The sequence below is a fragment of the Patiria miniata genome, unplaced genomic scaffold (genome assembly GCF_015706575.1).
Source record: "Patiria miniata isolate m_02_andy unplaced genomic scaffold, ASM1570657v1 HiC_scaffold_16, whole genome shotgun sequence".
Lineage (NCBI taxonomy): Eukaryota > Metazoa > Echinodermata > Asteroidea > Valvatida > Asterinidae > Patiria > Patiria miniata.
The window spans coordinates 4,737,746-4,762,546 of record NW_024037054.1 but is presented as its reverse complement, the minus strand read 5'-3'; the positions used below and the strand labels follow the sequence as shown (position 1 = coordinate 4,762,546).

The following is a 24,801-nucleotide window of genomic DNA, read 5'->3' as shown; positions in this document are numbered from 1 at the left end:
TTCGTACACTGATTTATCATTATGTTTTACATTGCGAGATTTAATTAATTAAGAAACCGTCAAACAATGAAACAATTATGATCGTAACAACACAATGTTTTAAGCGCGACAAATGCAATCCGAATGGAAGTCAACGTGGATTTTTCGCTTTTAAAACACTACATTGTTACGATCATATTTTATTTATTGTTCCACGGTTTCTCGTGATATTGTAACACATCGTGGAAAATCACTTCACGAAATTTCAATTTAATGCATCCTGTATTTCTTGAGTAGTTTATCTGAAACGAGTTTGTTCTTTTTGTTCAATAGTGCAGCATCCGTGTTGGCGCGTTGTGGAGACCACTATATATGTGGCGCGCCCTCTATTGAACGAAACATAAAGTAGGTACGAGCGCACGTTTGTCTTGATGGTGCGAGACCACTAGTCTTGTTTAGCGCGACATTTCTGGAAAGAAACTTTCAGTTTGACGGTTTCTCACGAAATTTAATCTCCTTATGTAACACATCAAGACCTATCACTGGCCGAGCTTACAACTTAATACAGCTGGCCGGCCTCGTGGGCTCGGGTTATTGCCCAAATAGTGTGCTATTTGCATCGCGGTGGACGTTGAGGGCGACTGATTCCACATCAGTCGCGATTCTGCCGGCCCCGCGATCGGGCGCTTTGGCTATCGGGCTGTCCGATTATGGCCAAATATCTCTCCCCATAGCTCATGTATTGCCGGAACAAGTAGAGGAACAGTGCTGCATGCGGGAACATTCAAGAGGGATGACCCATGGTTAATTTTGTATCCTTAAATGACCAAAAAATATATATATAATTTTAAAAAACGGAGTGTTCAGGTATGTTGTTCATTTGTATACGACATGCCGAGGGTGCAGAATACCCTTGACTTTGCATGGATGCGTGCTCCGGTGCGTGTTTGGGTTTGTTATTTATTTGGTATTATGGAGGGTTTATTTCTGCTTGGCATGGTAGCATCAACTTGTCGATTTTTATGGAATCCATTTTCTTCCATTTTGGATTGGTGAATTCGTCTTGGCTTTGGATTGAGTGGCATACATATCGGATCGGTGCGCATACCTGTAATTCACACGTGCCTTCATTATGGTTCCGCATTATTGCGTTCAGGCGTGGTCCTTTGTTCCTGCGTAGGCGAGGGTGGAGATCGTTTCTTGCACCATAGCACACAGATCGTTTCAAAGATTGCTGAGTGACAACGAAATCATGGCCGACGTTTACGATGCTATAGAGGTTAGTTTGTCTTTGGTTTCAGGCATTCGTTAAAGAGGCAAATACTGGGGGTTTTACGGTTTATAGGGGTTGAGTTTCTCTTTATAGGTTTCAAGAAATTCGTTGTAAATGCATGTTTCTATTTGCATCGCGGTGGACGTTGAGGGCGACTGATTCCACATCAGTCGCGATTCTGCCGGATCGTGCTCGAGGTGAATGGTAAGGAGGTAAGGTGTACCCGTCTATAGAATTTGTAAGTATTGAATTGTTTATACATCTACATGTGTTTCCCGCCCACCCACCCCCAAATAGGCGAAGCGCCCTTTTTTGCGGGCTCAGGTTTTTACGCTTAATCGTTTTACGCCCATACCTGAGACTTGTAGAAGCCAGAGCCCGAAGACAACACAGTGATGCAAATAAAATACTATTGTGAGATCAATATTTTGATCTCCTTTGAAGCTTTCATGCTAGTCTAGGGGCTAGACGCTGTTCTTGTTTGCTACGCCGCGCCGATAACCCGCCACCGCGATAATCGGCCACCGCGATAACCGGCCATCGCGAGAGGGCGCTATCACGACCAACGTATATCACCCACGAACCTGTCAGAACAACGTCTAGGGCAACCTCGTGCCCCGTGGGTACGATCTTGCAGAGCCATGTTGTTTCCCATCATGCCTTGCGCGATCGTGTAAGGAACGAGCACGCGCCCCTGGAGTCGAGGCTGCGTCATGGGCACTTGCTATTGGTTGTGTATTGCGCGCGCATCTGCTTTGCCTAATGTAAGTAGCGCGCATTATATATGTTGCATAATTACCCGAAATACATGCATATTCATAGTCTAATCCCCTGACGTACCATACCGCGCCGTATCCCGCGGATTGAATCATGATGTACTGTACAATATTGCAAAAGTGCTGGAAAAGATATTGTCAGTGCCGAATTGCTAAAGTATGGACCCGAGATGATTGCTCAAGAAATTGCCAGAACTCTGAATGAAACCGCTAGCGTATAGCACTGGCATCTACCCTGACGACATCAAAGAAGGTATTCTCGTTCCTCTTCCTAAGCCAGGCAAACCAAAGGGACCCCCAGTGAACATAAGGCCAAACGTTCTTCTAACAATTATCCGGAAAATAATGGCCATTTGTTTGACGAAGAGAATCGCCGACAGATTAGACGACCACATACCAGCTTCCCAAGCAGCCTATCGACACGGCAGAGGCACCACTGAGCAGGTCTTTGCCTTAAAGATCTTAGCAGAGAAGGCCATCACAGCCGATAGCTATGAACGATATATAAAAGAGTGGTTCTCTTTGAGGATCTTAAAGAGATACTAGAGCAAGACGAACTCCACTTACTGGCAATATTGCTTAGGGACGTTCGATTGCAAGTCAGAGTGGGAACTATCTTGGGTAAACCCTTCAAAACCAACATCGGCGTGCCTCAAGGAGACTGCCTAAGTCCCATTCTCTTCACTCTATACCTGGCAAAAGCACTGAGACAACTTGACCCGGAAACACCCGAGACACCATTCACTCTTCAGGATCTCAATTACTACTTGCAGACACAGTCCCAATCCCTTGCTGTGGAACTCGAGAACCACAGCTACGCTATTTGCCCGCCAGCATACTTTGAGATGGGATTACAGTATGCTGATGACATCACTTGGGCAAGTAAAAATATCCACCCGATAGCAACTGTGGAGAGGAAGGCACCTGAGGTACTAAAAGACCGAAACCTCACAGTAAACACGTCTAAGACAGAGAAACACCTCATCAGTAGAAACGGAAGCAACACCAGTTAAAAGAAATGCAAATATCCTGGGATCTTTTCTCGACACTGAGCAAGATATTACCAGGAGGAAAATACTTTCGATGGTATCTTTCAACAAATTCAGGAATGTCTTCAACAGTGATGCAATCTCAAACAACACGAACTCAAAACATTCCGTGCCTTCATAGCATCTGTATTTCTATACAACAGCGATCTATGGACATTGACTAACTCACTAGAAGAGAACATTGATAATTTCACAGAAGACTCTTGCGTTCAATCCTTAATATAAAATGGCCCAAGAAGATCACCAATAAAGAACTGTACAGGAGAACCAACGAGATCCCTTGGAGTACTACCATTACCCGAAGACGTCTTAGGTGGATAGGCCATCTCCTGAGACTACCCGAGGAAGCTCCTGCCAAGCAAGCACTTCTAGAGGCATGCAATCCGCAAGAACAAGCTACCAAGAGGGGGACAACGAACCACATGGCTGAAGAGAGTAAACAAGGACCTGACAACCACGGGGGTCAACATCAAGGATCGATGCACCTGGCACGTGGCATCAGACAGAGAACAGAGGAGAACACTTACAGAGTGCGCGATGTCAGATCAACTTGACGCAAGCGCCTAGATGTACAATATGTGTGTATACATGTAACCATCTCCATGATGTAGGGGTGCGTGTGTACGTGTGTACGTGTGCGTGTGTTGCCAGCCCGGTCCAGGCAACTTCTCCGCCATTTCTCCGTCGTATTTTACGAACCAAACAGCGCGAGCGTACTGCAATGCTACCCCGGGCGCGACCGGCGCCGCACACGGCCGGCTGGCAACCCGCGGCTCGGCCGACAGCAGACAATTATCCACTGCATGTCCGAAACTTCCAGCCAGTCGTATGGCGAGCTACCAGACTATTGTGCAATTTTATGGCAGATCTGTTTCGTGTGTGCGCGTGCGTGATGAGGAAATTACATACACAATTGGCGCACGCGCACTAGTTTCCCCCATTTTTCGGGGGGAAATTTAAAGCTATGGTCCATCGTTTGCAGACATCCGAAAAGTAACTGGCGTAATTATTGTTGAAAAACAAACTTGGTTGAAAGATAGTAAGGGGACTAAACTCCCTGTGAAATTATTCTTTCTGGGAAGCTGTCATTTTGAAGTAATCAACGAAAGAAGGCATTTCCAACGGTGATTCTTAAGAAGCACCGTAGGAAAATTTAAATTAGTAGTTCGTTTTGTTATTCAGCGCAGCGCGCACAAGTATTGGAACGACGCACACGCGCGCGCGGTTGTTATAATTCGTCGGATCAGTGCGCGACGTCGCGTATAGCTGCAATTCAAAACAATTCAAAACATGATTCAGTAACTTTGGATTTGAAATTGAGATCTTAGAATGCTGTTTTTCTCGGAATGTACAGCTGAAGCTTAGCTGAAACTTCATCAGGGTAGTTGCTCAGTATCCTTCATTAGATTTTGAACTCTTTTGTTGCTTCAAACGAACAAAATGCACAAATTACAAATGATGGACTGTAGCTTTAAGCAAGTACCCTAGACCACTGATCTCTATATTAAGACTGGATAGCGGATATCCATACAGCATTCACACAGTAGACTTTGCATATTGGCCAATTCGCCCCCGGTCTTACGAAGATGGCTGCGTATAATACGAACGTTCAGCGCGTATATACGCGCGCGTTGTATCAACAGTTGACGCGCACTTTAGTCACGTACACATTATTATGATGTTCTAAAAGGGACACATTTCCGTAGTGATTATTATTTCCAAAACGCCGAAAAAAAGTGAACTGCGGCATTAAACAAGTAAACCACGTCGTTAGAAAAATTGTAAACCTTGGTCAGTGGTGGTGGTCAAAATAAATTTTTTATAAGTTAAGTGAACTGCGATGTTACAAAAGAAATCATGCTGTCTATAAAGACGGCAACTTGTCCTTTGTAGATCACCAGCCGGTCTCACTGGTCTCACCAATATGGCGTCAAATTCATTCATTGTGCGGCTCTTTATCCGCTATCCAGTCTTTATATAGAGATCAGTGAGTCTGCCCGACGTGATCACGCTTTTTGCCGTTGAGTAATCCATCTTGCGCCGCAAGCGGCGTTATAGGATCTTTGGTGCGTACAGGCCACTGATCTCTATAAAGACTGGATAGCGGATACCCATACACCATTCACACCGTAGACTTTGCATATTGAACAATTCGCCCCCGGTCTCACGAAGATGGCCGCGTATAATACGAACGTTCTACGCATATTACGCGCGCGTTGTATCAACAGTTGACGCGCATTTTGGTCACGTACACATATTATGATGTTCTAAAAGGGACACATTTCCGTAGTGGTTATTATTTTCAAAACGCTGAAAAGTGAACTACAGCATTAAAAAAGTAAAGCACGACGTTAGAAAAATTGTAAACCTTGGTCAGTGGTGGTGGTCAAAATATAAGTTAAGTGAAACGCGATGTTACAAATCAGTCATGCTGTCTGTAAAGGCGGCAACTTGTCCTTTGTAGATCACCAGCCGGTCTCACCGGTCTCATCCACTGATCTCTATCGGACTGGATAGCGGATATCCATACAGCATTCACACAGTAGAGTTTGCATATTGGCCAATTCGCCCCCGGTCTTACGAAGATGGCTGCGTATAATACGAACGTTCAGCGCGTATATACGCGCGCGTTGTATCAACAGTTGACGCGCACTTTAGTCACGTACACATTATTATGATGTTCTAAAAGGGACACATTTCCGTAGTGATTATTATTTCCAAAACACCGAAAAAAGTGAACTGCGGCATTAAACAAGTAAACCACGTCGTTAGAAAAATTGTAAACCTTGGTCAGTGGTGGTGGTCAAAATATAAGTCAAGTGAACCGCGATGTAACAAAAGAAATCATGTTGTCTATAAAGACGGCGACTTGTCCTGCCGCGGTCTCACAGTCTCACCAATATGGCGTCAAATTCATTCATTGTGCGGCTCTCTATTCGCTATCCAGTCTTTATATAAAGATCAGTGGTCTCACCAATATGGCGTCAAATTCATTCATTGTGTGGCTCTTTATCCGCTATCCAGTCTTATTATATAGAGATCAGTGCCCTAGACGTTGTTCTGACAGGTTCGTGGGTGATATTGGTTGGTCGTGATAGCGCCCTCTCGCGGTGGCCGGTTATCGCGGTGGCGGGTTATCGGCGTAGCAAACAAGAACAGCGTCTAGCCCCTAGACTACTTTCATGCCCGACAGGGACACTTGGTCAGGTTTGATTGGTGGAGGGAAACGCAATTCGTCATTACTATTATGCAAAATAGTTCTACCCATTTATGGGCATGCTTTGCAGCAGCATGATCACGTGATAGCGCTGCACCCTACATTAAGCCCTGGGCTCCCGGTACCTGCCTCTTGTAAGCCTGAGCCAGCACAGGAGATACACCTAAACACCACCCACGAATTCCTGTGAACTTCATCCGGTAAGTTTGTCGCTTGGCTAGACGGGGTGTACCCAATGTTCCCCAATACTAGCCCCATTAATGTGGCCAATTTACTGGATTGCCTCCGTAAATAAAGGCCACACTTCCACCATGTACAAAAAACATGTCGAACTTTGTCAAACTTTGATTTTCACAAGGGCCCGCAAAGAGCACACAATTTAAGGGGAAACATCAAACACATCAAAACTTATTTCCGTTTATTTTACCCAAACTTGGTCCTCTCCAAATGTCTTTTTTTTCCTCTCATAATTATCCGTGATAAAGTACCGTATTTCGAAATGTCTCGTATTTTACCAATATCATTTGTTAAAGGCATATATCATTTGCATTTATCCGAAAAGTAAATACCGACTAACTATCGACAAGCTTACTTAGCCTTGGATTATAGACTAGTACCGTACACCCCGTGAAATTTATTGTAGGTGAATCCCAACGATCAGTTAATATTAACTGACTTTAGAAAAAAGAGTGCTATTGACGAAATCGTGTGTAGCGATCATGTGTATTGTTTTTGTTTTCTTGAAAAGTGTACTATCTACTGAGCTAAAACTTCAACAGAATTTGAGTGGTGTTACCCGTTTTATTATTGGAAACAACCAATATGCATGAAAAGCAAATGACCCTATAGGCTTTTTATAAGTCCATGCACACCCTTCCTATGGGGAAGAAAGATTCGAGCGTAGAAACCAGAGTCCGAACAAGCGACCTTGCTGAGGAGGGTGGGCGGGGCAAAAAAAAAACACCAGGCGACCTTTTATGTCCAAACTCGAGAGGATAACTTAAATCTCCTTTACCTTACCGCTTCTGCGTCACCTCACGGTTCATCCCTGCCACAGCCGGTGCAGCATGAATTTAGGTTTTATAAAATACGGACTCATTGGTGATATTGCGCATGCTCATGCATAGATAATTAGGAGGGGGACCGGTCACTTGTTATTTATTTATCTATTAATATAAGTAGTAGTAGTAGTACATGTAGTAGTGGTAGTAGTTGAAGTACAATGTATATATTAATTTGTTTATTCATTTAATTTACTTAGTACAAATGTAATTGATTTTTTTTTTCTTTTAATTTGTTTGTCTAATAATTATATAATTTACCAACTTTGTTCTTGACTTAATGTAACTTATTTAACTTTTTTTTTTTTTTGTATAGTTAACATTTCTTTTTATATTTATTGCTTGTTGTTTTCACGTATGCCATTCAGTTTGGAGAACCCCTAGACAGAAACAACGTTTCTTTTGGGCAATCCTTCGGGAGCTGAATGGTATTTTGTTTTTGTTTGTTTGTTTATGTATCTAAAGCTTTTGTTGCTTTGTGTTGTAACTTTAGTCATTTGTTTACATGTATTTGTTGATATTTTCCCGAGAAATAAAATAGTAATAGTAGTAATAGTAATAGTCACGTGAGAGGGTTTAACCAATAAAAGGGTAAAAGAGTCCGATTTTAATACGAGTCCGATTTTCACATGACACCGGATTAAACTTCTGATGTATACTCGTCCGCCCTCTACGTCGCTAGCGGTGCAAATAGGTTGAAAATACCAAAAGTATGGTGGCCCTGAAGGGACATCGCATATCGCAAACGTGTGCGCATACGTATGCGATGTTGCGAAATTTATCGCGAATATGTGCGCACACGTATGCGATGTCGCAAAATTTATCGTGAATATGTGCGCACACGTATGCGATGTCGTGAAATTAATCGCGAATATGTGCGCACACGTATGCGATGTTGTGAAACAATTCGCGAATATGTGCGCACACGTATGCGAATTTGTTTGCAATGTCGTGAATTTTATTGCATACCTTGTCGCATACCTTTCAGTAAAATTCCTAATGAACTGGGGAGTTGTAGCAGCTAGTCTGGAATCTAGACGTACTGTACTACTGTTAGATATAAATAGGGTCGGACTAATAAACCTTCGCGCGCACGCTGTTCCTCGTGCAATCGTTACTACTAGTACTGTCGAGCGCAAACTTGCTACTTGCGCTAGTTTGCAATTTGCGCGCGCAAGTTTCAAACTTGCGCGCAAATTTCAAAGCCCGAACTCCCCAGTTCATTAGGAATTTTACTGAAAGGTATGCGACAAGGTATGCAATAAAATTCACGACATTGCAAACAAATTCGCATACGTGTGCGCACAAATTCGCGAATTGTTTCACGACATCGCATACTTGTGCGCACATATTCGCGATAAATTTCGCGACATCGCAAACGTGTGCGCACATATTCGCGATAAATTTCGCGACATCGCAAACGTGTGCGCACATATTCGCGATAAATTTCGCGACATCGCATACGTATGCGCACACGTTTGCGATATGCGATGTCCCTTCAGGGCCACCATACAAAAGCGAGTATGTAGGCCTACCTCATCATCTAGCGGTCGCAACCGGGATCTCGTTCGCAACGCCTCGCCACAGTTTGCTTTATTTATTCGCATGCATGCACATGTGCTGCAGGAGTCTGCGTGTGCGTTGTTGATTTGATTTTCTCAATACATGCACATGTTTTTGATAAAACCGAAATTCAAGGGAATAACGACCCACACCAGTTGTCGGTTTGTGCTGCCGCGGTTTGCGTCGGTTAACGAGAAGCGGTAACAATCGGTTGATATAATTATGTAACGTTGTAATGGCATAAAGTTGTCTCTAGGCTCGGTACTTCCCTGGCACCGCATTTACATTGCTAGCACATGTACCCGGTTCAAAATAACCTGGGACCCTTTTTAGGTGTTGGGCTTTAGCCCAAAACCTATTGTTTTTGCTAGGGTTTTTAGTTTTTGTTTTCTTCTATACACATTCCTTCTCCAGAACTGTGTGTCAAAATGAAAACATATATGAACTTCAATTGTCAATACATGAATGCACAACCTACTGCAGATGTGCTTTTTTGCAATTACGTAATCATGACGTCATCACGGGTCACGTGACGTCACTTCAAAGTTTAATAAATTTAATCTTTGAAATTCCATATAAAATCAACCGTGAGAGACCGGAACCTGCAATTTGCGGGAATCGACATGGTAATACATGATCTTCATTTTATTTTGTGCGCGTAAAATCACGTGACCCTCCCTTCCGGTCGAAACCGGAAGTGCCTAATAATTTGAAAGTGGAAAAAGATATGAACTTGCTTTAAACGATTGAAGTGTCTGCCTGGATTGACCTTTCAAAAAAAATAATGGGTGACGCCATGAAGTGTTGGAGCGCCCTCTAGCGGCAGGTTAAAAAACGTCAAAAACGCATTTTCACTTGATGTCTGTGGCGAAGTTTGCGGTAATCGCTTCAAATGTTGTGTACATGATGACCATAATGCAGACAACACCTGTGCGCGAAAAAAAAATGATTACGTCATCAGACCGGAAGTTACAATAAAAAGACCTTTAAACCTTCAAAAATTGCTAGAAAATATACAGTGATAGATATAATCAAGATTTGACTGTATATAGCAGAGTTAAAATAGCGCTTGAACTTTCTGGTAATGACGTCATAATGACGTCATGATTTCGTTTTTTATGGCAATCGATACAATATTGCAGGGTCTTCAGTTTTGGTATAAGTGCAAAATCACGTGACCCTTCCTTCCGGTCGAAACCGGAAGTGCCTTATTATTTGAAATTGGCAGAAGATGCGAACTTGCTTTCAACGATGTGAGTGACTGCCTAGGCAGTACTGTACAAACATTTTACATATTACATTTGACGTCATCAAATGTTAGAGCGCCCTCTGGCGGCATGTTGAAAAGATTTAAACATGCATATTTTGCGTTGATGTGTATGGCAAAGTTTGCGGTAATCCATGGCCCAACACCGTGTGGTTGTTCCTACAACCTCTCGTTTTTTTATATTTAACTGTGACCCTCAAGTTCATGGCAAATGTTCCCAAGTTCATCATTTTATGGCAAATGTAGCAGAGAATTTGCGGGCAGTCAAATCGTGATTGGTGCAGATTTTATAGAAGAATTACTCATTACCACGCGGGCCCAACCCCATATCGCGGACCCAGAAACTGGGCGTGCTGCGCTGCAGACGTTGATAATCGGAGATGGCCGCCTTATGCGCATGGGGGCCCACTGGTCGCCGATGATGACTCGATCGGTACATTATGATTTAGAACTTATGTAGTAGACTAGTACTGTTGTTCCCGAATGCCCCGAAAAACATGAGGACTGGTTTGAGAGTACAAAAAAATACATGATTATTTTGTGAACATGTTGCAAGAACATATCGTCTGTGTTTACAATTGAACATAAAAAATATGGTTCCCTCATTAAATCTACTCTGTCACTTGTAAAGTGCAAATCTTGCTTTGTGGATAACTTTTAGAACTTCATGGTTGTACCTTGATATTTTCGAAAAACACAGTGTTGTTAAACAAAACTGTGTGCGAAAACAATGAGGAAGCTTAAAAATGAAATTAATGCATGACCACACGGTTTACGGTGATTCCGTTTTAGTTTGAAACCATCGTTCGGCACAAGCCTACGTGTTTTGAAAATAAATATGAAGCACATAGTTCCTCTTTCCCAAAGACAACATTTAAAGTGCAAACCCTGCTTTACGTAGTATAGGCCCATTTTAGAACCAATGACGCCATGGTTGTTCCACGAAAAAGTGAACCCCCAAAACATAGGTTTTCTCAGTATTGTTTGTGAAATACACGTAATGAGGAAGTTTGAGGGAAAAAAAACACACTATGACCCATATTTGTGAGAACTTAATTGAAATACCTTTTGTCCGGAACATGTGTTTTCTAAATAAATATGCAAATCCAAAATAAATATATCTAATCCAGTTCCCTTTTCCAACAAACCATAAAAAACGGTAAAGCGCAAATCTTCATTTTGTACTTTAGAAGCAATATCCGATGGGGGCGCTGTTCAAATCCGACGATCATGCACATTGCTATCATTGTCATAATTGTTTTGAATCAAAACGGGGGGGGGGGGGTGTTTGACACCCACCGGATCCACGCCTGCGTACCTAGTGCATGTGCAAGATTTTTTAACACGCACAATTAAAGGTCAAATACCAGGTTGAGAAAGCCTGCAGGCACTGGGAACGTACTGCTCGACACCGTGGGACGGAGGTTGCAAAGCAATAGATCGGCCCATTAGGCCCCGCCCACTGTGCACGTATTATTATAACCAAAAAACCACGTGTTGTGTAAGTATAATGTTTCCGATACATGATGCGCGCACGCATGTCGGACGTAAAGTTGTGCACGCTTGTCGGACATTAAATCAGGGCTGTGATTGGTCAAACACCACTGGGCGGGGCTTAATTAGTCATATGTGAGCTCGGATGGGGCGGTTGCTGTAAGCTAATGTACAAGCAAATAGGTTTAACACTTCGTGATAAATTTCAAGCCCCACGGTTGCTATTTATTTCACTTGAAGAGCAACCCATCAGTAAGACAGTTGGTGGTGTGAAACGAAGTACTGAAAATATTGTACATTAAATTCGATTTCGTTTCCTTCATAAGCTTATAGCTACCGTAGCATCCTCCGCATACAACGGCTTCAAGGTAGGTCCTCTTTCTTATAAGTACCAGCCTTAAAAACAACTGTGTCAAATTATTTCTCGGTTTCTTTCTTTTTATTTTAAGAACTTAACTGCAATTTTCAGGAAATGCAAGCCGATCGTTTCAGCCCCAGCTGATTCTAAAGTACCGGTCAAGTTTGACCGTATAGTTGCTCGTCCATTCTGACTAAAGTTTTTAACACGAGTGTCACAGTATCAAAGCTCGACTTCGTGATCTAACTTATGCAGCCAGTCGCGGGCCTCAAAGATTATTCCTGATGGCTGTCTTATATCGAACGTCCCCGGAAACATTTGTAGTTCTTGTGTTTCGTCTATTCCAGCTGGATTCGATTCAAGTCGATTCCTATTTCATTTTACGGATACTTTGAGTAAATAAACTGATAACACATCGTACATTCTACCGAGACCAACGCCTATAATTCTAATGCATTGTTTAAAAAACCTGTCCAAGTTCAGCTCATCCGATACTATGCCTTTGTGAAAAAAAATAGTGCTTAGGCCAAAAAAAAAAATATTCGGTCTCTGGTCAGACCGAAGTTCCGGAATTGACGCGGGGACGCGGCTTTTTTTTTTTTTCTTCAAGCTTGGATTGTACAGACAAGGTGGGGTACTATTTTGCTTTTTTGGTGTCCTCATGTACATTGGTGTCCTCCATAATTTTCCTTGGTGCTCTCGAGCATTTGCCTTGGTGCAATTTCCCATTCCTTGGTGCTCTTTGATAAAAAAAAATTGAGGAGGTGCGGCAACAGAGGGCGCTGTTGGAGCTACAGCGGAACATTTTGGGAAAAAAAGATTGACGCGCATGATTAAATCGACGCGCGCGCTGACCAGAGACCGACTTATTTTTTTTGTTTGGCCTTATGGCCAAAAAAAAAATCTCCGGTTTCTGGTATGGATCTTGCCCAAAAAGTGGTGCGGCGACGCGGTTTATTTTTGTTTAGGTGTTGGGCCTTGAGCCCAACACCTCTTGTTATTGTAAGGGTTTACTATTATTAGGTGTTGGGCTTTAGCCCAAAACCTATTGTTAGGTGTTGGGCTTTAGCCCAAAACCTATTGTTTTTGCTAGGGTTTTTAGTTTTTTTTTTCTTCTATACACATTCCTTCTCCAGAACTGTGTGTCAAAATGAAAACATATATGAACTTCAATTGTCAATACATGAATGCACAACCTACCGCAGATGTGCTTTTTTGCAATTACGTAATCATGACGTCATCACGGATCACGTGACGTCACTTCAAAGTTTAATAAATTTAATCTTTGAAATTCCATATAAAATCAACCATGAGAGACCAGAACCTGAAATTTGCGGGAATCGACATGGTAATACATTTATTTTGTTTTTTTAATACATTTATTTATTTTGTGCGCGTAAAATCACGTGACCCTTCCTTCCGGTCGAAACCGGAAGTGCCTAATAATTGGAAAGTGGAAAAAGATATGAACTTGCTTTTAACGATTGAAGTGTCTGCCTGGATTGACCTTTCAAAAAAAAATAATGGGTGACGCCATGAAGTGTTGGAGCGCCCTCTAGCGGCAGGTTAAAAAAAAACGTCAAAAACGCATTTTCACATGATGACGGTGGGGAAGTTTGCGGTAATCGCTTCAAAGTTAATGTACATGATGACCATAATGCAGGCAACACCTGTGCGCGAAAAAAAATGATAACGTCATCAGACCGGAAGTTACAATAAAAAGACCTTTAAACTTTCAAAAATTGCTAGAAATTATACCGTGATAGATATAATCAAGATTTGGCTGTATATAGCACAGTTAAAATAGCTCTTGAACTTTCTGGTAATGACGTCATAATGACGTCATCAAGTATGGTATTACAAGCAATCAAAGATTTCTAGATTTAATCTTTGAAAATCAATATAAAATCAACTGCTACAGATTTGATTTGTTTTTTATGGCTATCGATACAATATTGCAGGGTCTTCAGTTTTGGTATTAAGTGCAAAATCACGTGACCCTTCCTTCCGGTCAAAACCGGAAGTGCCTTTTTAATCGAAATTGGCAGAAGATGCGAACTTGCTTTCATCGATTCGAGTGTCTGGGCAGTACTGTACAACAATATTACAGGTGACGTCATCAAATGTTAGAGCGCCCTCTGGCGGCATGTTGAAAAGTCAAACATGGATTTAAAGGGAATATACAACATTTGCAAACAACGAAAAATAAAACTATCAAGTTTTTGCGAAATACCTTAACAGGATGTTGGTAAATGACAGTCTAAAGCATCCTGTAAAATTATGGCACCTGGTATACTGTCATTTTCAAGAAAAGTGGTATTTTTGTATCAATTTCCAACGCTGATCGGCCGATCAGCGTTGGAAACAACTGGCTTTTTATCAAATACTGGCCCCAATTGACCATTGCACTTGTTTGCAATCGATTACAAACCTATAAACGGGTACGAGCCAGCTAGACTGGTTCCCTGACCTTACAATTCCCCCAATGTATGTAAACTGCTCTGTTTCTTCTTATATGGAGTCAGGGAACCAGACTACAGGAAAATGATCGTTTTTCTTGGTTTTTATAGCATTTTCGAACCCAAAACCTCCAAAAAGTTAGTGTAACTATATTTGCTTTATATTTCCGACCCCCCAATTCCACCCATTTCTGAAAATTACAGCAAAAGCAAATGATGTATATTCCCTTTAAACATGCATATTTTGAGTTGATGTGTGTGGCAAAGTTTGCGGTAATCCATGGCCCAACACCGTGTGGTTGTTCCTACAACCTCCAGTTTGTTATTATAAATTGATAAACAATATCAAAACTTTACAAATTTAGTAAATTATTATTAGCTTTATGCCATTTATGATTAAAATCATTTACGCCAGGTATACTAATACTACGTGAGTGTAAACGCAAATATGTTTAACTATTTATGAATGTATATATTGTCTTTTACCTCGCTTTCTTCTTGGAGAACCAAGACAATGCTGTCACCAAAGAATGCACAGTTTTCTAATAATGTGCGCTTCCATGTACTATTCATCGGGCGATGATTGCCCTATCCGAGGACCGATTTCTCTTCTAAACTTCCAAAATTATATTCAAATATTGGACCGAGCGAGCACAGCTTATACACCGTCTTGGACTCTCCAAAGCTAAGCATGTGTCAAAGTGTGCGTCTGTTTTTTCGACTTTCCTGCCTATTCTTTTCCCCTCATGATAGTCAGGTGGCTTAGACCCAATTTTTGATAAGATCGTGACCAAGTGGTCCAAAGCACCAAACTTGGCAAATATGCTGTTATAGCCTTAGAGAAGATATTTAGAAGGGGTGACCCTGAAATTCTTTGGGGAAGAGTGCCTAATTTGCTTAAATCATTAATCCCTACCGTGTAATACATTTATTCCCACATTTGAGTACACTTTTTTTTGTTTTGAAAAGTACATTTTGGGGATTCCACTTACACATCCTTACTTCAATAACATGTTCTAAAACATTTAAGACTGTCTGGATAATTATGAGGACATAGTAACGATTCAAAATGGCTACTAAGTTGCGCGCATTAACCTTGTCTCCAGATATAATCAATTAGTCTTGCCAAATAGTATTGATGAGCTTCAAATTCACCAAGTTGCTTACTGGCACAGTTACTCGATTAAGACTTCATGGAAAATCATGTGGACAACAACATTGTGATATTTAGCCCAGAACACAAAAACGGGGAGCTTGATTAAGTCCTCCACGTCAGGCTTCAAGTAATTTTTAGCCCAATTTACGGACACCTCATTTTCCCCCTTTTTGTTTTTGTGGGCTAAATATCAAGATGATATAATTTTTCACATGATTTCCCTTTTATTTTTGTTAGGATAACTGTGTCATTAAGTAACTTTGTGAATTTGAAGTTCATCAATACTGAGGTTTGGCAAACTACTTGATAATATCTGAGGGAAAAGGAAATGGATCTTTATTATGTCCTCATAATCTTCAAGTCTCCGATATTCTTTAGAAAATGTTATTTAAGTAAGGATATGCAAGTAAATTCCCAAAATATACCTTTCAAAAATAAAAAAATCTACCCAAATATGGGAATAGATATATTACACGACAGGGATTAACGCTTTATGCACATTAGGCACTCTTCCCAAAAGAATTTCAGGTGTCACCCTTTCTAAATATCTTCACTGGGGCTTAAAGAATCTATCTGCCAAGTTTGGTGCTTTGGACCAGTCGGTCACGATTTCAACCGTATGCAACCTGACTATTGTCACTTCGTGGGAACATGAATCGCAGAGGCTTTACTTATTTGTACTTTTGACGACATTTTGTTACTTTTGCGCGTCATACGATGGGTGAGCACGCGCGCGTCTGTTCTTTTTCAACATCGTTCGCACGCGCGTGTATGCTCCCATCTTGCCGCGTGTAAACCATTGTATAATTATTTTCTGTGTTCTGGCCCTGCTCACGAGCTGACTCTTTGTCACTTCATGGGAACATGAATCGCAGAGGCTTTACTTATTTGTACTTTTGACGACATTTTGTTACTTTTGCGCGTCATACGATGGGTGAGCACGCGCGCGTCTGTTCTTTTTCAACATCGTTCGCACGCGCGTGTATGCTCCCATCCTGCCGCGTGTAAACCATTGTATAATTATTTTCTGTGTTCTGGCCCTGCTTACGAGCTGACTCTTTGTCACTTCGTGGGAACATGAATCGCAGAGGCTTTACTTATTTGTACTTTTGACGACATTTTGTTACTTTTGCGCGTCATACGATGGGTGAGCACGCGCGCGTCTGTTCTTTTTCAGCATCGTTCGCACGAGCGTGTATGCTCCCATCCCGCCGCGTGTAAACCAATGTATAATTCCTCCGGCCCTGCTCACGAGGTGAATTTTTGTCACTTCGTGAGAACATTTTACACTTTTTTTGCATTTCGTAAAAATGAAAATTTCCGATTTCAGGCTTTTTGTCAGTTGTTTGTTTACAATAATTAAGAAAGTTAACAAGATTTTGCCTTGAAACTTGGTCAAATTGTTCCTTGAGACAACTTTAATAAAATGGCCAGTAAAACTCAAACTCGAATAATTATCGATTTTCGAGGTTTTTGTCACTTCGTGAGCAAAGCGACGACTTATGGGGCTACCCCAATACGTTACTGTACCTATGTTCCCCAATACATTATGTTCCCCAAAATCGTTAGGGTTAGTAGTGGATTTCGGGAACATAGGTATTTTTGGGGAACATGGATATTGGGGAACATACCCGGCTAAACCATCACACATATTAGGTTGTAGTTTAAAATCCTGTACATTTTGTAACTCGCTGAAGCATGTTAAATATAGGTAGGCCAAATTGAATGATTAGCTTTTGTGCAATTTGTTTTCATTCGTAACAACAAAATTGCTCAAAATCTTTAGTATACGAGGTACTTATACTACTACTATCAGGGTGCACAAAGTACCAAACCTGTTGGAGTTTCGGCTCAGTGGTTAGCTATGCATATTGAGAAAACACAGAAAATGTATATGTAGGGCTACAGCGTTTATAGCTTCATGGTCTTGGATTATGTTGCAGCTGTTTTCAAAGGTGTCGTGTTAGTATGAATTGCATGGCATTCTCATGTATAAAATCATCCCGAGATCAGCCTTCAATCATGTAGGAATCATCATGTCGAGGTCCCAGGGGATGGGTAATTCGGGCATTGTGTGTGCAGGATATTTCTTTTACGAACGAAGTACGAAAATGGGCAGCCTACTTCAAAGATACTTTTACCAACATTTTTGCTGCTTCGCATAACGAGCTACCGGTGGAAGGTCAAGTACGATCGGCCCACATGGATCTATTATGGTGTTCCATATGTGCCAACAGCGTCGCATTTTTTTTTGTTCGCATTTTTTTTTTGTTCGCATTTTTTTTTTTTGTTCGCATTTTTTTTTTTTTTCCGCATTTTTTTTTTTGTTCGCATTTTTTTTTTTTTTTCGCATTTTTTTTTTTGGTTCGCATTTTTTTTTTTTGGTTCGCATTTTTTTTGTGTTCGCATTTTTTTTTTGGTCGCATTTTTTTTTTTTGGTCGCATGGTTTTTTTTTGGTCGCATTTTTTTTTTGGGGTCGCATTTTTTTTGGGGCGGCGCATTTTTTTTTGGCGGCGCATTTTTTTTTTGGCGGCGCATTTTTTTTTAGGCGTCGCATTTTTGGGGGGGGGGGGGTCACGTGTCCACGTGCCTGTCATGTGATGCCCAAGTGATGTCTGTTGGGGAAAAGTGCTGTGGAATAAGTGTTGAAATATACTCCCTCCCGGATCTGTAAAGTGTAATTCATGTTATGTAGGGACTAGCGGGATCGGTAGATCTGCGCGATCGGTCGATCGCGTCCAGTCAACAGTAGTAGGATGAGAAAGAAAATTGTTGTATTCGGCTTAAGGCAGCGGGTTCGACTGATACATCATGATCAATCGACAGCCGGTGATGCGATGGATCCACTGATAATATCGCGTCTATCGACTGATCGCGCAGAATCGCAGACTCGCGCAATGGGAAAGACTGCTGCAACCTGCAGTGACGCTACTTTAGCAGTTATTGTGTACAAAGTGTTTGGAGAGTCAAGAATTTGTTTTAATTATTTCCTAACAAAATTGGAAATATTTCTCAGTCCCAGATTCATGTCATATCATCATTTTTTTTGCAATGAGTGACCTTCATTGAGATGATATATGAATAAAAAAGCAGCGTCAGGTTGCAACATTATTTCCTTTTGTTCAAGGCGTGGCTGGTGGGGGGTAAACAAACTCCACATCTCTGTCCATTTCTAGCCCCACTTGTGTGGCCTCGGTATTGATGCGATGTACGTTAGGCCACACGTCTGGTTTCCCAACCTACTGAGGAGTTTAGTCCAAACTGGCGCATATGGACTCCAGGAAGATGCCCAAATTTCCAGAAAAATTGGTACAAAGATTACCTAATCTACCCGGAGGGCAAAAGCTGAGAAATCATAGAATACAACTATATAAAGTGGTATGCAAAAAAAAAAGCCAAAAAAGGGTGCGCCAGTGTTTGGACTTAACTCCTCAGTACTGTTGGAAAACCAGACGTTTGGCCTAAACGTACAGCTCAGCAATACGGAGGCCACACAAGTGGGGCTATATGTCCATTTCCAAAGAAATGCCTGGAAAAAAATTAACGCTAACTCCGCCCCCCCCCCTACTCTGACACCCAAAAACAATTATTAATACGCCTGTGCCCACAGACAGAGCCTGCTTTAGAAGAGTTAGAGGTTGGAATGATCATGAAAGCAGCTGAAAAAACTTGCAAAATGTGTAACTCAGGTGCGGGGGGGATTCAAAATTCTAAGGCTCTCGTAATTGAAAAGGGGGGTGGGGGCATCACCAAAAAAGGACACTTTTTTTTGGGGGGGGGCTACATTTTCTGCTGATGTTGGCACTTTTTTTCACCGTACACCTGGCCTCCGTAAAATCAAATAGTGGGGGGGGGGGGGGGGAGGCTGGTACCATCTTTCAAAATAGGGGCACTATTCAAAACCAGCCACTATGCAAACTATTTATGTACCTGCCCCTGTGTACAATCACTTTCCATTGGAATACTGCAACATTTAGCTCAGCAGGCTATTTTCTGTAAAGCAACAATTACAGTAATACTTTTTGAAAGTTTCAGTATTATTTTGTCTACTTTCATTAGTTTTGTTGAAGTAAGCTGAGCCGAGCTGAAACAGTTGCTTGTTATATTTTTCTTCAGGCGACGCCACAAAAAAAACAATGCGCCGCCCAAAAAACAATGCGCCGCCCAAAAAAAAATGCGCCGCCGTTGGCACATATGGAACACCATAATCTATCAATAGCGTGACTGGCGTCTGGTTCTCACACATTTTTAGCTGTTCATTTTATGAGTTGATCTTTGACAAGTCACACGTTGCGATGCGTCGGTTGCCGGAAGCCTATAGAGTACAGGGCCGGCTCGAAATATCTACTGGACCGTGGACCGTGTCTAGTGATTTTAGCGTCGGTCTAGTGCTGTGTGTGACTGCACTAGTCCGGCTGTCTAGTGTTTTTTTTCTTGCACTATATAAACAAAATGACCCCAAATATACTAGCAGTTGAGGTCTGATTAATAGTGTGCTTTGAGTTCATATTATTACTTGATTGATTAAAATTACCGGCCAAAAAACTGTCTGTGCAGTAGAAGGAGGGGGAGGGTACCAGACTTTACCCCTCCCAGTGATCCCCCTCCCCCCCCCTCCGAAATAGATCCCCCTCCCCAAAATATATCTCCCCCTCTCCCCAAATATATCTCCCTCCCAATATATCACTCTCCCAATATCTCAGTCTCGGAATCAGGCCAGGCTCTTAATATTTACAGTCGCCCTCTTGGCGATCTCAACACAGACTCACAGCGACTGATGCGCCCTCTATCAATACTTTCAAATAAATAAACAAACAGCGTTTTCTTAGGTTTACAAAACAAAGTTTTAACTTTATTAAAACACATGTAACTTTAACAAAATATAATTTATAAACCACAGATTTAAAAGAGGCGAAGTGCACGTCTCCTATGACATCATGTTACTGTATTTAAAAAAGAGAAGCACGCTTCCCTTTGCTAATAATATTTATGACATCATTCTTATCGATGAAACTTAATTTACAGTTAGAGGAGAAGCACGCTTCCCTTTGCTAATAATATTTATGACATCATTCTTATCAATGAAACTTAATTTACAGTTAGAGGAGAAGCACGCTTCCCTTTGCTAATAATATTTATGACATCATTCTTATCAATGAAACTTAATTTACAGTTAGAGGAGAAGCACGCTTCCCTTTGCTAATAATATTTATGACATCATTCTGATCAATGAAACTTTAATAATTTACAGTTAGAGGAGAAGTGCACTTCTCCTATGACATCATGTTACTGTATTTAAAAGAGGCGAAGTGCACTTCTCCTATGACATCATGTTACTTTATTTAGACGAGGAGTAGTTTGCTACCCTTATGACATCATGTTACTGTATTTAGACGAGGAGTAGTTTGTATCACAACCAAAACTATTCACTAGGATCCCTCTCATAAAAAGTGTTCAAAGTGAAAATTTGAGAAACCTCAAGCACTTTTTCCTTTTTTAATTCCGTCAACAGCATCTTTACCGTCACCATGCTGAACCAGTCTCGTGCCAAGCGACCGGCCCTGCGCCAGACCGCATCACCGCGAAGCGAGCTTTCTAAGGCCTCCGCCAAAGGTGAGTTAAGTCATATCCAATACAGGGTGAGTCATATAAAAAAACGAAACCCAAATGTCGGGACCATTGTTTTAGTGAAGTTCTGTTTCAGTGAAAATCTATTTTCGGGTTGACAGTCGAAAATCTACAATTTTGTTTGCAGCTGCGACACCAGTCACGGACGATCGCCAGTTGCCGTGCGTTTGGGGGCAGCCTTTCCCGGTGAACGGCCAGGGAGTGATGATCTTCAACACGGACCGCCACATGATGCCCTTCTACGCCTGCGTGGAGGACGAGGACCCGAGCGGCAATGTTCTGGCTCTGCACGTCGGCGTGGGCTACGCCTCGTTCGTCATGAACAGCGCCGGAGATGCCAACCTGACCGAGCTGAGGCGGGTCACCGAGGCCGACACGCCCAGGTGCGGGGTGGAGGAAGGCAAGGTGTCGTACTGGTACAGCTACGACCGCGACAACCTGGTGCTGAAGTACGGCAAGGGCTACCGCATGGAGGAGACCACGCTCATGACGCACGACTTCTTGGAGGGGGTCACGGACGAGGAGGACCAGATGAAGATCAGGGAAGACTTGCAGCCGTTCTTCACCGCCGAGGTTCAGAAGTTCGTCAGGCAATACGACGAAAAAGCCAGCATACAGATGTATGCCGGTAAGTATACATTGACTTAGATAGCAATGGAAAAACAAACATTAATATAACCACAAGTTTAACCAGCAAATTATGATCTAACAAAACACTTCATGCTTTACCATCTGGGTAAATTTCAACAGAAACCTAGCAAAATAAAAAGTGTGCTGAGCAAACTCTGTTGATTACCAGTGGAATGAAACCAAACTTTTAGATCATGCATGCAAATAAAAGCATGATACATTTTATGGAGTGAGTTTCATCAGCTTTGTACAAGAGGGCGAGATTTAAACGCCAAACGAAAAAAAACATCCTCACTTTCAGAATCTGCTACTTCCGACTTGGCGTCCTCCAATGTCTACATGTCGATCACAACACCTGGAGACGGTGGCGGAAGGCGCTTGCTGCGGCCGAAAGCTTCTGAAGGAATGCAGGATCACCCCTGATGTCGTTGCACACCTCCTTGGTTATTTGGCGAAACACGCGACCGAGGAGGTGAGCAATGACATCAGGGGCGATCCTGCATTCTTTCAGGAGCTTTCGACCGCACGCGCCTTCCGTCTCCAGTGCTGTATCGACATTCTGAAAGCTAGTATTTTTTTTCATATGGCGTATGATAAACAAGAGTTGTTTATGATCTAAAGTAGGACATGTTATTTTTGACAACTATTACATGTCTTTGCCGGATTATTTTCGGTACATTGTTTTCTGTCCGGGAATTCGGTCTAGGCTTTGATAAAGTAAATGGTATAAGTAAAAAGAGTAGGATTGGTTATGGACAGGAAGTGTTTTATTGTGGGGGGGGGGGCTGGGTGGGGATTAATACTAGTTCGCTTTTGCCCGTCAAGAAATAATAATTGAGAGCCTTTGTATTTGTTAAAGATGAGGCAATTTCCTGGAAAAAAATCGTTTCTTTTTAGCAAGGGCAACCGAAGTGACGGAGCCGATGGTTGAGTTCGACAAACAGCCTCTCATCTGCAACCTCCCGCCGACGGTCATGGACAGCTCCAAGGCCAACCTGTTCGAGCTGGACAGGGGCGACCACATCTTCTCTGCCAGCCTGCCGGCGGCCTGCAAAGAGCTGTACTCCAACGTAGCCAACTGCGAACTGAATTACACGGAGGTAGAGGGGGAGAAGGTGCTACTATCGGACGCCATCCGATACAGCCTGGCCTACGGCATCCTGAAGGACAAGATCGAAAGCAAAGTGGGCGAGCTCGGCGACGACCCAAACGAGACCTACTTGCGCGTCACGCTGGGCAGCAGTCTCGGCAAATCTCCGGGAATCCCGTACGTGCTGGAGATTTGGCCAGGGGGCCATTACAGCCCCATCCACAACCACGGCAACGCCAATGCCGTCATCAAGGTCCTGTTCGGGTCCATCACCATCGATATCTACAACAAGCAGTCGGAGACCAGTTCCCACGACCCCCTGTTCACGTTCGAGGCGTGCGCAGGAGACGCGACTTGGCTGAACCGCAACTGGTACCAGACCCACAAGCTGCGCAACCCCGGGAAAGAGTACTGCGCCACCATTCAGTGCTACAATTACGACGCTGGTGACACTACGTACTGGCCGTATTTCGATTACGTGAGCGAGAACCAGACCATTGACGAATTCTACCCAGGTTCTGATTTTGGCTTTCTCGAAATGCGTAGTCAGGTCATGAAGGAATACACTGATTTTGTATACGGCACTAGCTCTTAGGCTGCTTGCTCAACTTTTTTTTCAGCACGCGATTGACACAAGTTTGGGTTGTTTGTAATTCCTTTAATGTTTGTTTAATTTTTCATCCTATAGGCCTAAAGAATCCTTTGTCATTATAGGGCCTACACTCGTTCAGATTTCATGAAGCTGATTTCGATTAAATTCAGTTTGATTAAATTTGATTGCTTCGGTTCGATTATAGATTGGGTTCAGTTTTAATTTAGCCTGCATTTAGTGTACTTAATTTGATAGATTGGTTTTGATTGGATTGGAGAAAATTAAATATGATATCGTATTATTTTGTAGTTAGTTTGGGTGACTTGGTTTGATACGATTTGTAAAAGTTCGATATTAGTTTGTTTTGCTTTGAATGTTTGTTTCATTTTGTTTAGTAGCAAGACTTCAATTTTCAGGACAAGGAGTAAGCCTAAGTGTTAATGTAGGCCTGAAGATTTTTAAAAAAAATAATGTAGTTTCTTTTTTGGGTGGTTTTATTTCAATTCTTTTCAGAGTAATTATTATCTAATGGTAATGAATAAGACACACATTAAAGTAATCAGGAACTGGTTTTCCGATAAACCACCCATGATACGCCTGCATCAACTAAATATTTTCAAAAAAGATGGACATTTTGTCGGGGTGATGAAGCTTCAATATTGTTTTTTGCCCTTCACCGACGTATTTACTTTATACTCAGTGTTGTCCCAAGTGATTGTGAGAAAAACGCCTTGAGACAATCAACTAAATATTGAAGAAAAAAATGGTGGAAAAAAGCCTGGAAAGTTGGATTTAATATGATAATGTTTTCCAGTTTTGTTCCGTTTTGTTTTATGCTAAACTAAGTTTGTGATCGCCAATATTTCATGATCTTTCATTGACTTTCATTTCGATTTGACACATATTTGTGGCATAAGCAAGACTTTACAGAGTGCCACTGTTCAGAACTATTAACTAGCAGAATGCTTTATTGATTACGATATTCTTAATTTCTGTCATCGAGAGGGTTGTATAGGATGAGTAAAAAAAAAAAAACGAAACCCAAATGTCGGGACCATTGTTTTAGTGAAGTTCTGCATGTAGCACTTTCAAAATCTAAGATATTAAAAGCCCAATTCATCAGCTTTCTTTTCGTTAAAGAATCATTCAAATCACTTATGTACTTTTCAAGTTACGGAGTTCTAAACACAACCACCGTTTTAAGGTTC

The 24,801-nt window shown here is 41.9% G+C and overlaps 1 protein-coding gene across 6 annotated transcripts; it reads left to right on the top strand.

The window, feature by feature from the left end:
* The first annotated feature begins 597 nt into the window (after positions 1-597).
* Positions 598-24,313, top strand: LOC119722729. Of its 6 annotated transcripts, none has more exons than XM_038193007.1 (4): positions 598-782; positions 21,166-21,266; positions 21,409-21,909; positions 22,809-24,313. In XM_038193007.1, exons 2-4 carry the CDS (start codon positions 21,182-21,184, stop codon positions 23,594-23,596), a joined length of 1,374 nt encoding a protein of 457 aa, XP_038048935.1. In that variant the 5' UTR covers positions 598-782; positions 21,166-21,181; the 3' UTR covers positions 23,597-24,313. The 6 variants fall into 6 exon arrangements, with proteins under 6 accessions (XP_038048935.1, XP_038048936.1, XP_038048934.1 ...); XM_038193008.1 differs by lacking the exon at positions 598-782 and adding an exon at positions 828-846; XM_038193006.1 differs by lacking the exon at positions 598-782 and adding an exon at positions 1,131-1,258.
* Positions 24,314-24,801: the final 488 nt, after the last annotated feature.